Source organism: Ranitomeya imitator, chromosome 10, assembly GCF_032444005.1.
Source record: "Ranitomeya imitator isolate aRanImi1 chromosome 10, aRanImi1.pri, whole genome shotgun sequence".
Taxonomy (NCBI): domain Eukaryota; kingdom Metazoa; phylum Chordata; class Amphibia; order Anura; family Dendrobatidae; genus Ranitomeya; species Ranitomeya imitator.
Window position 1 is genome coordinate 117020560 of NC_091291.1, and position 12158 is coordinate 117032717.

General features: G+C 40.9%; 1 protein-coding gene across 1 annotated transcript in view; it reads left to right on the top strand.

Annotated features, from left to right (window-relative positions):
- PUSL1 (pseudouridine synthase like 1) overlaps positions 1-12158 on the top strand; it is a 69301-nt gene that overhangs the window by 38667 nt on the left and 18476 nt on the right. The window contains exons 3-5 of the mRNA XM_069741163.1: positions 5688-5875; positions 8570-8716; positions 8798-8971. Coding sequence (XP_069597264.1) covers positions 5688-5875; positions 8570-8716; positions 8798-8971 — 509 coding nt within the window. The remainder of the gene's footprint in view (positions 1-5687; positions 5876-8569; positions 8717-8797; positions 8972-12158) is intronic.

The following is a 12158-nucleotide window of genomic DNA, read 5'->3' on the forward strand; positions in this document are numbered from 1 at the left end:
CTGCTATCTCTCTGATGGATTTCTTCTTTGTTTTCAGCCTCAGGATGTTCTGCTTCACCTCAATTGAGAGTTCCTTTGACCGCATGTTGTCTGCTCACAGCAACAGCTTCCAAATGCAAAACCACACACCTGGAATCCACCCCTGACCTTTTAACTACTTCATTGATTACAGGTTAACGAGGGAGACGCCTTCAGAGTTAATTGCAGCCCTTAGAGTCCATTGTCCAATTACTTTTGGTCCCTTGAAAAAGAGGACGCTATGCATTACAGAGCTATGATTCCTAAACCCTTTCTCCGATTTGGATGTGGAAACTATCATATTGCAGCTGGGAGTGTGCACTTTCAGCCCATATTACATATATAATTGTATTTCTGAACATGTTTTTGTAAACAGCTAAAATAACAAAACTTGTGTCACTGTCCAAATATTTCTGGCCCTATACATATATATATGTATATTTTCAAAATTTTAGGTGTGAGAAAAATGCTGCAGAGTAAGAATGCCTTTGAAAATAGGAGTGTTAATAGTTTTCTTGCTGATTGATAAAAATAAAGTATTGGACAAGGTTTAAATCTAAATCGCATTAATATTTGGGGTGACCACCTTTTTTGCCTTCGTCACTTCTTCTAGTTACTTGTGCTTGTACACGGTTTTGAAGGAACTCGGTAGGAGATTGCTCCAAACATCTTGGAGAACTAACCGCAGATCTTCTGTGGACGTCGCTTGTGCAAATCCTCCTGACTGTTCATGTAATCCAACACTGACTCCATAATACCCAGATTACGTCTCTGTGGGGGGATGTGATGATCCGGCCCCTGCAGAAATTTGATCTCGATTCCATGGAGAGACAGAAGCGTTTTCACAAGTGACATCCACAGAAGATCTGTGGTTAGTTCTCCAAGATGTTTGGGACAATTTCGCCTCCGAGTTCCTTCAAAAACTGTTTCCAAGTACAAGTACCCAGAAGAACTGATTTATTCATTTTCCGTTTTGTTCAGTGCCAAAAATAAACTGTTAATTCCTTTCCCGTAGTTTTTACATACCTGCCTAAAACTTCTGCACAGTATAACGTGTGTTTGTGTGTGTGTGTGTATTTGTATCATATCAATTATTTAAAGCAGTTTTTGGTGGAATCCGCTAAGAAGGCTGCAAAAAAAAATATTTCAAGAGAAAATTAAACTCTTCTAAACCTTTCCAGGAAAACTGAAACTTGCTCAAAATAGAGCTTTTTCAAAATTGGTTTTCTGGTTAAAAAAAAGGCTTTTTTGTACTCCTCAAAAGACTACGTGTGAACATCACCTTACCGGGCGAGTTTACCGAGCTATGCAGCGATAATTCTCTTGCTCCTATATTGCTGTGTAAGGAGGCAAATTTCCATCCAGGGTTTTCTGGCTGGTGAGTTGACGCAGCTAATAAAGCCATTAGTCCTTGCATTAGGTTTTATGCCTGACGTCCAGTGTGGTTTATGCTTCCAGCACTGGATCCAATGACGTCACATTCCCCCCCCCCCAAAAAAAAAACCCAGTAAATCTGCTATGTGTCGCCACGTGCCACTAATCTAAGCAGCACAGGCCACAGGATGAAGTGATGCTGGGTCAGTGCCAGCTCCATGGAAATGAGCCTTCCTGAATTTCCCACTAAGTAAACTAGACTATGACGGTGCAGATCTGATCGTTATTCCAGCTAGATGATCGTTTGTATTCATTCGTTTACATTTGCTTATTTTGTTGCACATTTATTATATTTATTATATTTTATATTGATGACCTATCCTTAGTATAAGCCATCAATATCCGATCGGTTGGGATCCAACTTCAAGAATTTCCACCGATCCACTAATAGACAATGGCCACGACGCATCAGAAGGTCATTCCCATTCACTTGTATGGGATAGAGCTTGCAGTACCAGTCTTGGCCACTATGTAACTTACGGCGCTGTGCCATTTTCCGCTGCGTTGTGCTCTTTTGATCAGTTGATCGGTGGAAGATCTGGTAGTGAGACACCCACCAATCTCATGCTGATTACCTATCCTGACAACCTTCTTTAATAAGCCCAAAAGTGAAGTATAAGTTACATCTTATGATACTAATTGATTCTTACTGTTGGCTTCTCCCATTAGAGGATGATGAATGACTCCAGCTTAGCTGCCATGTTTGTTGTAGACTTTGATATTCTGAATCCACCATGTATTTTATTAAATGCAAAGGTCAGCCCCCCTCCCTTTTGATTTACGCTATAGCTCTGCTTTAATATATTTCAGTTGTTACTGCTAGCAATTTTTATGCACGCTAATAATCTGAAGGTTTAAAAATAAATCTCCATTTTGTTTCTAGATCTAAATTCTTAGCTAATTAACTTATTTATCGATCTCTGTTCTCTCTGGAGCTTTGTCTTTTGGATGCAGAGCTCCAAATTCCCTGCATTCACATTGCTTTAAAAAAAATAAAATTTTGACTACCTGCAACCGCCACTAGGGGGAGTTCACAGTATACACTGAATTCAATAATTACACATATGTAGTTGCAGGCTCCCTCTAGTGGTTGTTGCCGGTATTTATGCCGGTATATATATGTTCATTTTATCAGTTAAAACTAAGCTCCGACTGTTAAAAAAATCACGGTAGTTTACAAAAAAAAGCAAAGTGTGGTCAATGTTGTAATTTTTTTTATCATATAGATCTTCTGAGGGTAGCAAGTAAATATCATGATCACATTCCAGGTATAACATATTCAATAGGCCTGTGCCCATGTGTGATGTACTGCAGGGTGATGGGCAGCAGCATGGCCAGGGCATGTAAATGTCATCTGTTAGTCACCAGAATATATTATTTCTCAGGGAATATCTGGTTTCCTGCTCATGAACAATATGATTTTTCTCTATAATGAAAACCACATGTATGTTGTAACAATGCAGACGTGGGGAACAGAAAAGACTGATGTTTCCTTCTGGTTTCCAGGCATACTACAGCTTGTTTTGGTTACAAAATCTACATTTTTCTTCATTTTTGTTACCTCCACTGGGCCAGGTTCAAAAAGTCTACAAAAGTGATTCAAGGCATCAGCCAAGTACATTGTGTAATGTATGTCTATAGAGTTAAGTTATGGTAGTGGGTAAGCTGGTGATCTCGCACCTTAAAATGCAATTTTACTTGGCAACGTGAACATTCTGCAAATGATTTACCACTAGATGGTGCTGTGATTAAAAAAATGTGGTATGTATGATCACTGTGATCCTACACACTGCCACTAGATGGTGCTGTGATAAAATTACAGCATCTATCATTAGTGTGATCCTACACACTGCCACTAGATGGTGCTGTGATTTAAAATAACAGCATCTATCATTAGTGTGATCCTACACACTGCCACTAGATGGTGCTGTGATAAAATTACAGCATCTATCATTAGTGTAATCCTACACACTGCCACTAGATGGTGCTGTGATAAAATTACAGCATCTATCATTAGTGTAATCCTACACACTGCCACTAGATGGTGCTGTGATTTAAAATAACAGCATCTATCATTAGTGTGATCCTACACACTGCCACTAGATGGTGCTGTGATAAAATTACAGCATCTATCATTAGTGTGATCCTACACACTGCCACTAGATGGTGCTGTGATTTAAAATAACAGCATCTATCATTAGTGTGATCCTACACACTGCCACTAGATGGTGCTGTGATAAAATTACAGCATCTATCATTAGTGTGATCCTACACACTGCCACTAGATGGTGCTGTGATAGAATTGTGGTATGTATCTATAATTAATGTTATCTTACACACTGCCACTAGATGGTGCTGTGATAGAATTGTAGCATTTATCATTAATGTGATCCTACAGACTGCCACTAGATAGTGCCGTGGTAAAATTGTATATTTATTATTATGTTCCCACACACTGCCACTAGTTGGGGCTGTGATTAAATTGTAGTATGTATCATTAATACTATTAATAAAATTGTGGTATTCATTATCCAATGGATGTTAGACACTGCCACTAGATGGGTCTCTAAATAAAAATGTTATGTGATCCTGTACACTGCCACTAGATGGTGCTGTGCTAAAATTGAAGTATTCATAATTAACGTGATTTTATACACTACCACTAGATGATGCTGTTGTAAAATTGTAGCATTTATTATGTTCCTACACTCTGCCACTAGATGGAGCTGTGATAAAATTGTAGTATTTATTATTAATGTGATTTTACAGGCTACCACTAGATGGTGCTTTGGTAAAATTGTAGTATTTCTTATTATTAGTGATTCCCCACACTGCCACTGGATGGTGCTGTGATAAGAATTGTAATTAATGTGATCCCACACACTGCCACTAGATAGTGCTGTGCTAAAATTGTAGTATTATTAATGTGATCTCCATGCTGCCACTAGATGATGTTGTGATACAGTTGTGATATTTGGCTGTGGTAATAGTAATTAATGTGATCCCACACACTGCCACTAGATGGTGCTGTGGTAAAATTGTGATTAATGTGATCACACACTGCCACTAGATGGTGCTGTGGTAAAATTGTGATTAATGTGATCGCACACACTGCCACTAGATGGTGCTGTGGTAAAATTGTGATTAATGTGATCGCACACACTGCCACTAGATGGTGCTGTGGTAAAATTGTGATTAATGTGATCCCACACACTGCCACTAGATGGTGCTGTGGTAAAATTGTGATTAATGTGAGCCCACACACTGCCACTAGATGGTGCTGTGATGAAATTGTGATTGTGATCCCACACACTGCCACTAGATGGTGCTGTGGTAAAATTGTGATTAATGTGATCCCACACACTGCCACTAGATGGTGCTGTGGTAAAAGTGTGATTAATGTGATCCCACACACTGCCACTAGATGGTGCTGTGGTAAAATTGTGATTAATGTGATCACACACTGCCACTAGATGGTGCTGTGGTAAAATTGTGATTAATGTGATCGCACACACTGCCACTAGATGGAGCTGTGATGAAATTGTGATTAATGTGAGCCCACACACTGCCACTAGATGGTGCTGTGGTAAAATTGTGATTAATGTGATCGCACACACTGCCACTAGATGGTGCTGTGGTAAAAGTGTGATTAATGTGATCCCACACACTGCCACTAGATGGTGCTGTGGTAAAATTGTGATTGTGATCCCACACACTGCCACTAGATGGTGCTGTGGTAAAATTGTGATTAATGTGATCCCACACACTGCCACTAGATGGTGCTGTGATGAAATTGTGATTAATGTGAGCCCACACACTGCCACTAGATGGTGCTGTGATGAAATTGTGATTAATGTGAGCCCACACACTGCCACTAGATGGTGCTGTGGTAAAAGTGTGATTAATGTGATCCCACACACTGCCACTAGATGGTGCTGTGATAAAATTGTGATTAATGTGATCGCACACACTGCCACTAGATGGTGCTGTGGTAAAAGTGTGATTAATGTGAGCCCACACACTGCCACTAGATGGTGCTGTGATAAAATTGTGTTTTTTGCCATTGTGATTTTACACACTGGCTCTAGATGGCGCTGTGACACTATTTGGTATTAACTTGAATCTGCCACTTGAGGACACTGTGAAAATATAGGCCATTATTTGTTTTTGTTTGGAATTTTGCATTTATTATATATTGTGATGGTTTATATTTGACACTTTTTTTCTGGCCATAGGTGGCTGCACAGAAACTCAGACCAGTTGGAAACGTGAAATTTTCAATCTCCAGCCGTACCGACTCTGGAGTCCATGCGATCTGCAATTCTGCACATGTGGACATTGAAAGGACCCCAGATAAAGCTCCGTTCTCAGAAGACATATTGGTGAAAGCTTTAAATTTCCATCTACACCCTGAGCCCATCTGGTGAGAGTTGCCAGTTATTGACACAGAGCAATGATAGTTCTTTATGAAATAATAATGAGTGTCAGACATTGGTTTCGGATTTAGACTTTCCTGGAAGAAACTATTTTTTTCTAGTGCTTATCGACGCCCCGTGCTGGTTAATGCATGTATATGTCAGAAAATTGGTCATCCATTCAATCACTGGCCTTATAAACCGAGAAACATATAGTATACCAGCTCATATGGCGGAGAAATGATCAACTACAATACTGCCCTCCGGTGGACAGTTATATGAAACCAGAACACATGAGCTGCGCGCACAGTGAACAAGCCCGTAGAGACATGTTCACACCACCTCCGGTGGACAGTAGTAGAACTATTACTGTACTGTTCCCATATGAGCAAGAGTAAAAAGCGTTTTTTCGAAATGATGATCTTTGATATTTTGCTCGTCTTTCACCTACTTAGCTGGTCAGTGAAATTTGACCACCCCATAATGGCTCTTTTCCCATTTCTGATAGTTTTTTTCTACTCCCTCCCCAGTGTTAGAGATGGCAGCAGGAAGAGGGAAGCTATTGTACACAAATCAAAGTATGGAGAGGGGGAAAGCATCTATGTTCTCAGGGAGGGAAGAGAAAACATTCTGTAAATAAGGAGGAAAGCATCCCTCCCCCCATGCCAGGTTAATGTCTAAAAAAAAATTATAGCCTGTGCTGTATTTGTACAATAATTTATAACTTTTTTTTACACTTTTCTAAAAATGAAATAGGAGGGGCTTAGCAAAAGGGGTGTGTCCTACCAATGCATGACTGATTTACTACAATGTACGACAGAAGACTGGTATATATTATAGCTAAAATCTATACCAGACAGATTCTGGCACATGGACAGCCCAAAGATTCTCTAAATTTAATCAGAGGTGTGAGTCTATGAATGAATTTGGTGCGCCTGATACCAGCAGGTTCAAGACAGTGGCTTTACATACATGTAAGTCACATGCCAACTAGACATTCACTAGGATCGTCTAGTCGGAATGTGGCTGGCAGTATGCAAATTGCCTACTTTTGGTCACATGACCCACCTGCGTGGTTGAATCCTGACAGCGTGCAGTGTTCACACTGTGAGGATTTACAAGTCTACAGTCACATAGTGATTTCAGACTCGAGTCCTGAGCCTGGACAATCCCTTTAAATGCCATTATTGTGCCAAAGGGATATGTTTTTTATCAAGATCACCGATCGTCAGGGCACAATGGCTTTGCGGTGGTGCTTCACCATAAAGGGAGGAAACGTTTTTAGAAATCCTGAAATGTATGAATGTACGTTTCATGGATCCAGATAAAGCATGGCGAGGCCGACGTCACCCCACCGGTCCTGGGCGACGTTCTGAGACACCGGGGATGCCTCATGTCAAGTGCTTCACTTCACAATTGTTTCTTGATTTAATTATATGGGGATAATCTGGCGCCGATGTCAGGAAACCGCCAAGCTTTAAAATCCATTGCAGATGCCGCTGGCAGTCGGGAGACGTCCAGTAACAGAGATAAGCTGCGGCGCACGGCGTGTTACTGTTGCTAACAGATGAGGCAGAGCGGCAATGATTTCTGGCCTGTGAACACAGAAGCCTGTACATTCCTGCCGGTAATGCATCGCTCGCACACAATGCGTTCCCATGGTAACTAATTATCACTACAGCCCTCGCTGCGCAGCCCTTACCTGGAGGTGGAGAGGGAATAGGTCTAGTTCATGAGCCTTGGCGACGCTCGCTTTTTGGGAAGTCAAACTACACAGCGTATGTTAACCCATTCATATTCTTCGGTATATAACGGTTAAAGGGACGGCGACAACAAATATCATCATGATGTAAATATATTACTATGTAAGATTCCAACAATTCCAACACAATAAAGGATGTGGTGTGAGATAAAATTATTATATGTTTTATATACGTAATGAAAAACTTTATAGTTAAAGGCGTTGTGGCTTAAAGGAATTGTTCGGTGGAAACAATTTTCCGCCTATCCTGATACCCAAACGACTCCATTTACATTCTATGAGGTTGCCAGAAAAGGAAAAGTTCAGCCCCATAAGGGAGTAAATAGAGCAGAAGTCGGACATGCGCACTGTCGCTGTATCGACTGTTCTGCTGATCGGTGCATGTCCTGATGGTCAGACTCACACGAGAAACAAGTTATGACCTATTCACTTGTTGTTACCGGATAATCCCTTTAAAGAGAATCTGCCAGAACTGGGCAGCCTTTGATGTTATTCTATTCCTGTTGCTCCCCTGAAAATTTCATGTTGTGTTTTTTTTTTTTACAATCCGCCATACGGTTCCAGAGATATGAGGTTTTTTTAATTACTGCTACTTATTTATCGTCTTTACAAAGGGGCGTGGTTCACAGGATCCTCAGGGGCGTGTCTTTAGGCTCCTCTGCCTTATTACCCTGTGAGTTACGCCCCATCAGTAGGGAATATAAAGATTAGAACTAAATAAAAAAGCCCATATCTCTGGAACCGTAAGGCGGATTTAAAAAAAAAACCAAAAAGCGAAATACTTGGGGGATCAGCGAGACTAAAACTAACGTAAAAACACTTTTTTTGATTTTACATTGTGACAAGTTTTCTTTAAAAACATTTCATTTTGTTTTTCAGATACTAGAAATGTATCATTTCAGACCCTTAATAAAATGATCTATCCCCACCCTCTATGCAGCATACTAAAGGCCTTTCATGTAAATGATGACTTTCATGCCCGTTTCGACGCGGTCTCGAGGACATACTTGTACCGAGTAGTCACTGGATGTGAACGCAAAAATTTGCCGGTGTTTGAGCGCAATCTATGCTGGGTGGCGAGTGAGAGGTAAGTGTCATATCTGTGTGTCCAATTCTCGATTAGCAGATTGACCGCATTCGCTATCATTTATCTGGTTTCTTTTCCCAGTCATCTCGATATTCCGCGGATTCAGGAGGCCGCACAGTTTTTTGTTGGGAAACATGATTTCAGTGGCTTTAGGTCCACGAATAACGAGACGCCATTTAAGTCTCCAGTCAAGACTTTGCAGCAAGCGGATATAACCCCGTCCACCCGCCTGTTACCAAATCTCTTACAAAACAGGTATTATTATATCTTTCATTCTTTGGGTTCTGAACTAGGAGGCTCCAGATCTTCCAGAAGCAGACATTAAGTGGTTATATACTCTGCCTGGCATCCTACTGAAAAGCACTATTGGGAGGAGCACTGTGAGTAAAGCTTGTGGATTTCATCCAATCAGAGTTGCAGAGAATACTCCATGCAATGCTGATTGGCTGAGAGTAGCTGACTGGTAACAGCTTGCAGTGCTCCTCCTAGTTTTCCTTTCTAGCTGGATGCCAGGCACACTATACAAGCCTCCTATGTATAGTTCTGTGAGCTCTGAGTTGCCGGTCTATAATGTCTCTGTCTGATAATGAGGTTGTGCTGGCTTTTTTTCTCTTTGGTGTTTCTTCTATAAGCCCCTTTTGAAGTTTGATAAATGTTGGGGCATTCTACCACGATCTTTGTTGTGCACAGCATCTGATGTTACCACGTGGGCGGCCGGTTCTCCGCCGTCATTGTGACTCAATCTTGGCGTGATCAGTTAGTCTCATTAAAAAGAAATGATCTATAGGTGTCCGACAGAAAATCCCTCAAGCGTCACTCAGAAAACTAATGTGTTCCGACTTATTACAGCAAATTAGTCAGATTTGGCCGGTGCAGCGTGTCCATTCTCTTCCCTATTGGGAGTTCATCACTAATCCGCTGGAAGTAGCAATTCCACAATGTTGGGACACTTTGTGATATTTTTATTTTATTTTATACCATATGAGGTCTCTGGAAGCCATTGCTGACCCAGCCGGTGTGTCATTTCCTTTTCCTCCCAAAATCTTGCGCAGAATAATCTCGTAAATCTAATTTTTGGGCAATGAAAAAAAAAGAAGTTTGGTGATTAATCAGTTTAGCAGTTTAACATTTAATTAAAACAAAATAGAAATCATGAGATGAGGTCCACTGCCCTTTACAGTTCTGTTTTCTGACTGAGCAATCATTATTCAAAGGGAGAAAGACAATAAAGAAAAAATACCTACTGCTCCTCCATTCACTCGTGGCTCCTTTCCCGACTCCCAATTTTAGAAGTAGTGGCAGTCACACAATGGTGGGTGTCATCCTTCACTTTGTCCACCAGCTCCATTTGTGACCTGTGCTATTTCCTTTACAAGTAGTTTTAAAGGGGCTGTCCAGGCTTGGGGTCCAAGTCTGTAGTCTCTGTATGTGACTGCAGACTTGTGAGAGCTCTGGTGATTTTCATGCATGTGATCACATGCCGACTAGACGTGCTTATCCTCAATTAGTGCAAGGAAATTAAGCAAGGTCTAGTCTGAATGTGACCAGAAGTATACAAGTCTCATGCTAGCAGTCACTTTACCACGATGTCATAGAATCCTGACAGCGCAGGTTGTGAGTATTCACAAGTCTGCAGTCACATAGAATGACTGAAGATTTGAGCCCCAAGCTTGGACGACCCCTTGAAGGTACCCACACATCTTGTATAAATGTTGGCCGAGCACTTGTGTCTTTCCTGACTCCTCCACATACACGAATGTTTAGCTCAACTGAGCGCTCTCTGTAGGATGAGTTGCATAGAATTAGGAAAGGATTCTTTACAGTAAGAGCGGTCAGACTTTGGAATGCCGACCACAAGAAGTAGTAATGCAAGGCACTATTTCGGCATTAAAAAAAAAGGCCGGATCTCCTAAAAAAAATGACATTTGTGGGTCATAATGTAATGATAGAGAATGTAGAACTGGTGGAGAAAGGTTGAGCTTGATGGACCTGTATGTGTTTTATTACCTCTGTAACTATAAGTTCATCATGGATCACCTGATTTCTTGTTTCCGTCCTGGACTTCAAAAAAATAATAAAGAAAAATAATTTAAAAATAAAGCGACTTCCGTTTTCCAAAGATGGTAGTCACTAAGTATAATACACATTTTCTAATTTATTATTTTATTGAAAAAAAAAAATTCCCGGTAATTATAAGAAAACTGAGACACAACATGACGCACGGGAATGACACGGCAATTTAAAGGCAGTTTACGGGCAAATGGGAAAACCTATTTCTTGTGTAGTTATATAATATTAATGGCTTTTCTCAATTAAAACCCGTAAAGGATTTTTTTAAAAAATGGCTACTTTCTTGTCCTGTTAAAAAAAAAAAAAAAAAAAGGCTGAACTGCAATACTAGACACAACCTATCACCTCCTGGGGCGCTGTATTTCCTATCCTAGATAAACACTTATTAAAAGGGACAGTTTGTCTCACCAGATTTCACAGTGTAAGCTGCAGGTGAATTTGTAAATAGAGCACTTAAACCTGATGAGGCTGGTGTACTTACTTTGAGAAAGGAAAAAAAAAAAAAAACACATCCTACAATGGCTGAATAATCCTGATAGACTCGTACAGTGCTCATTTTAATATCTGTTAGGAAACCATCCAAGAAAAAGATGCTGATGTGAATTTGCGCAGTAAGTACACCGGCCTCATCAGAGATCTGCATTGTGAAATCTGGTGACAAATTGGGACCACTTTACCAAAAAGATGGCGTGTAACTGGTTATTGGCAACTAGATGTGGAATATGAACTAGTGTGAAATACCAGACTCGTGGGGTAAATCCTCCAGTTTGGGTGGGGTCGCTGTAAAGCAGAGGTCCCCAACTCCAGTCCTCAAGGCCCACCAACATGTCATGTTTTCAGGATTTCCTTAGTCTTGCCCAGGTAATAATTGCATCACCTGTGCAATGCAAAGGAAATCCTGAAAACATGACCTGTCGGTGGGCCTTGAGGACTGGAGTTGGGGACCCCTGCTGTAAAGGGCGGTTCTGTGAGTAATAATTCTGCCATCTTGTGTCTGACAGCTGTTAATGAATTGGTCCTGGGTGGTTTCACTGCAGCTGAACGTGAGATGCCAGAGACGGGAAGACTTTTTTTTCCCATGAATGAAGGAGAACATCTGCAGCAGATACTTTCCCCAGATTCTTTGTGCGTCACAGACGACTCCACCCGTCATTGTGAAAACATGAAATGTACAAGTTGTAATACCGTCAGGTCCAGAGCACTAAATCTGCAGCCAAAGCCATGTTATATCAATTGACGCTTTATTGTAGCGGATACATGGAGGTCACCGACGTGAGCGACTCTGTGGCCTGACATGTTATAGGTCGGCCACCAGACGTCTGCCACCGACATGTCCACAGGAAACTTACACTGGGAACCAGTACATATGCTA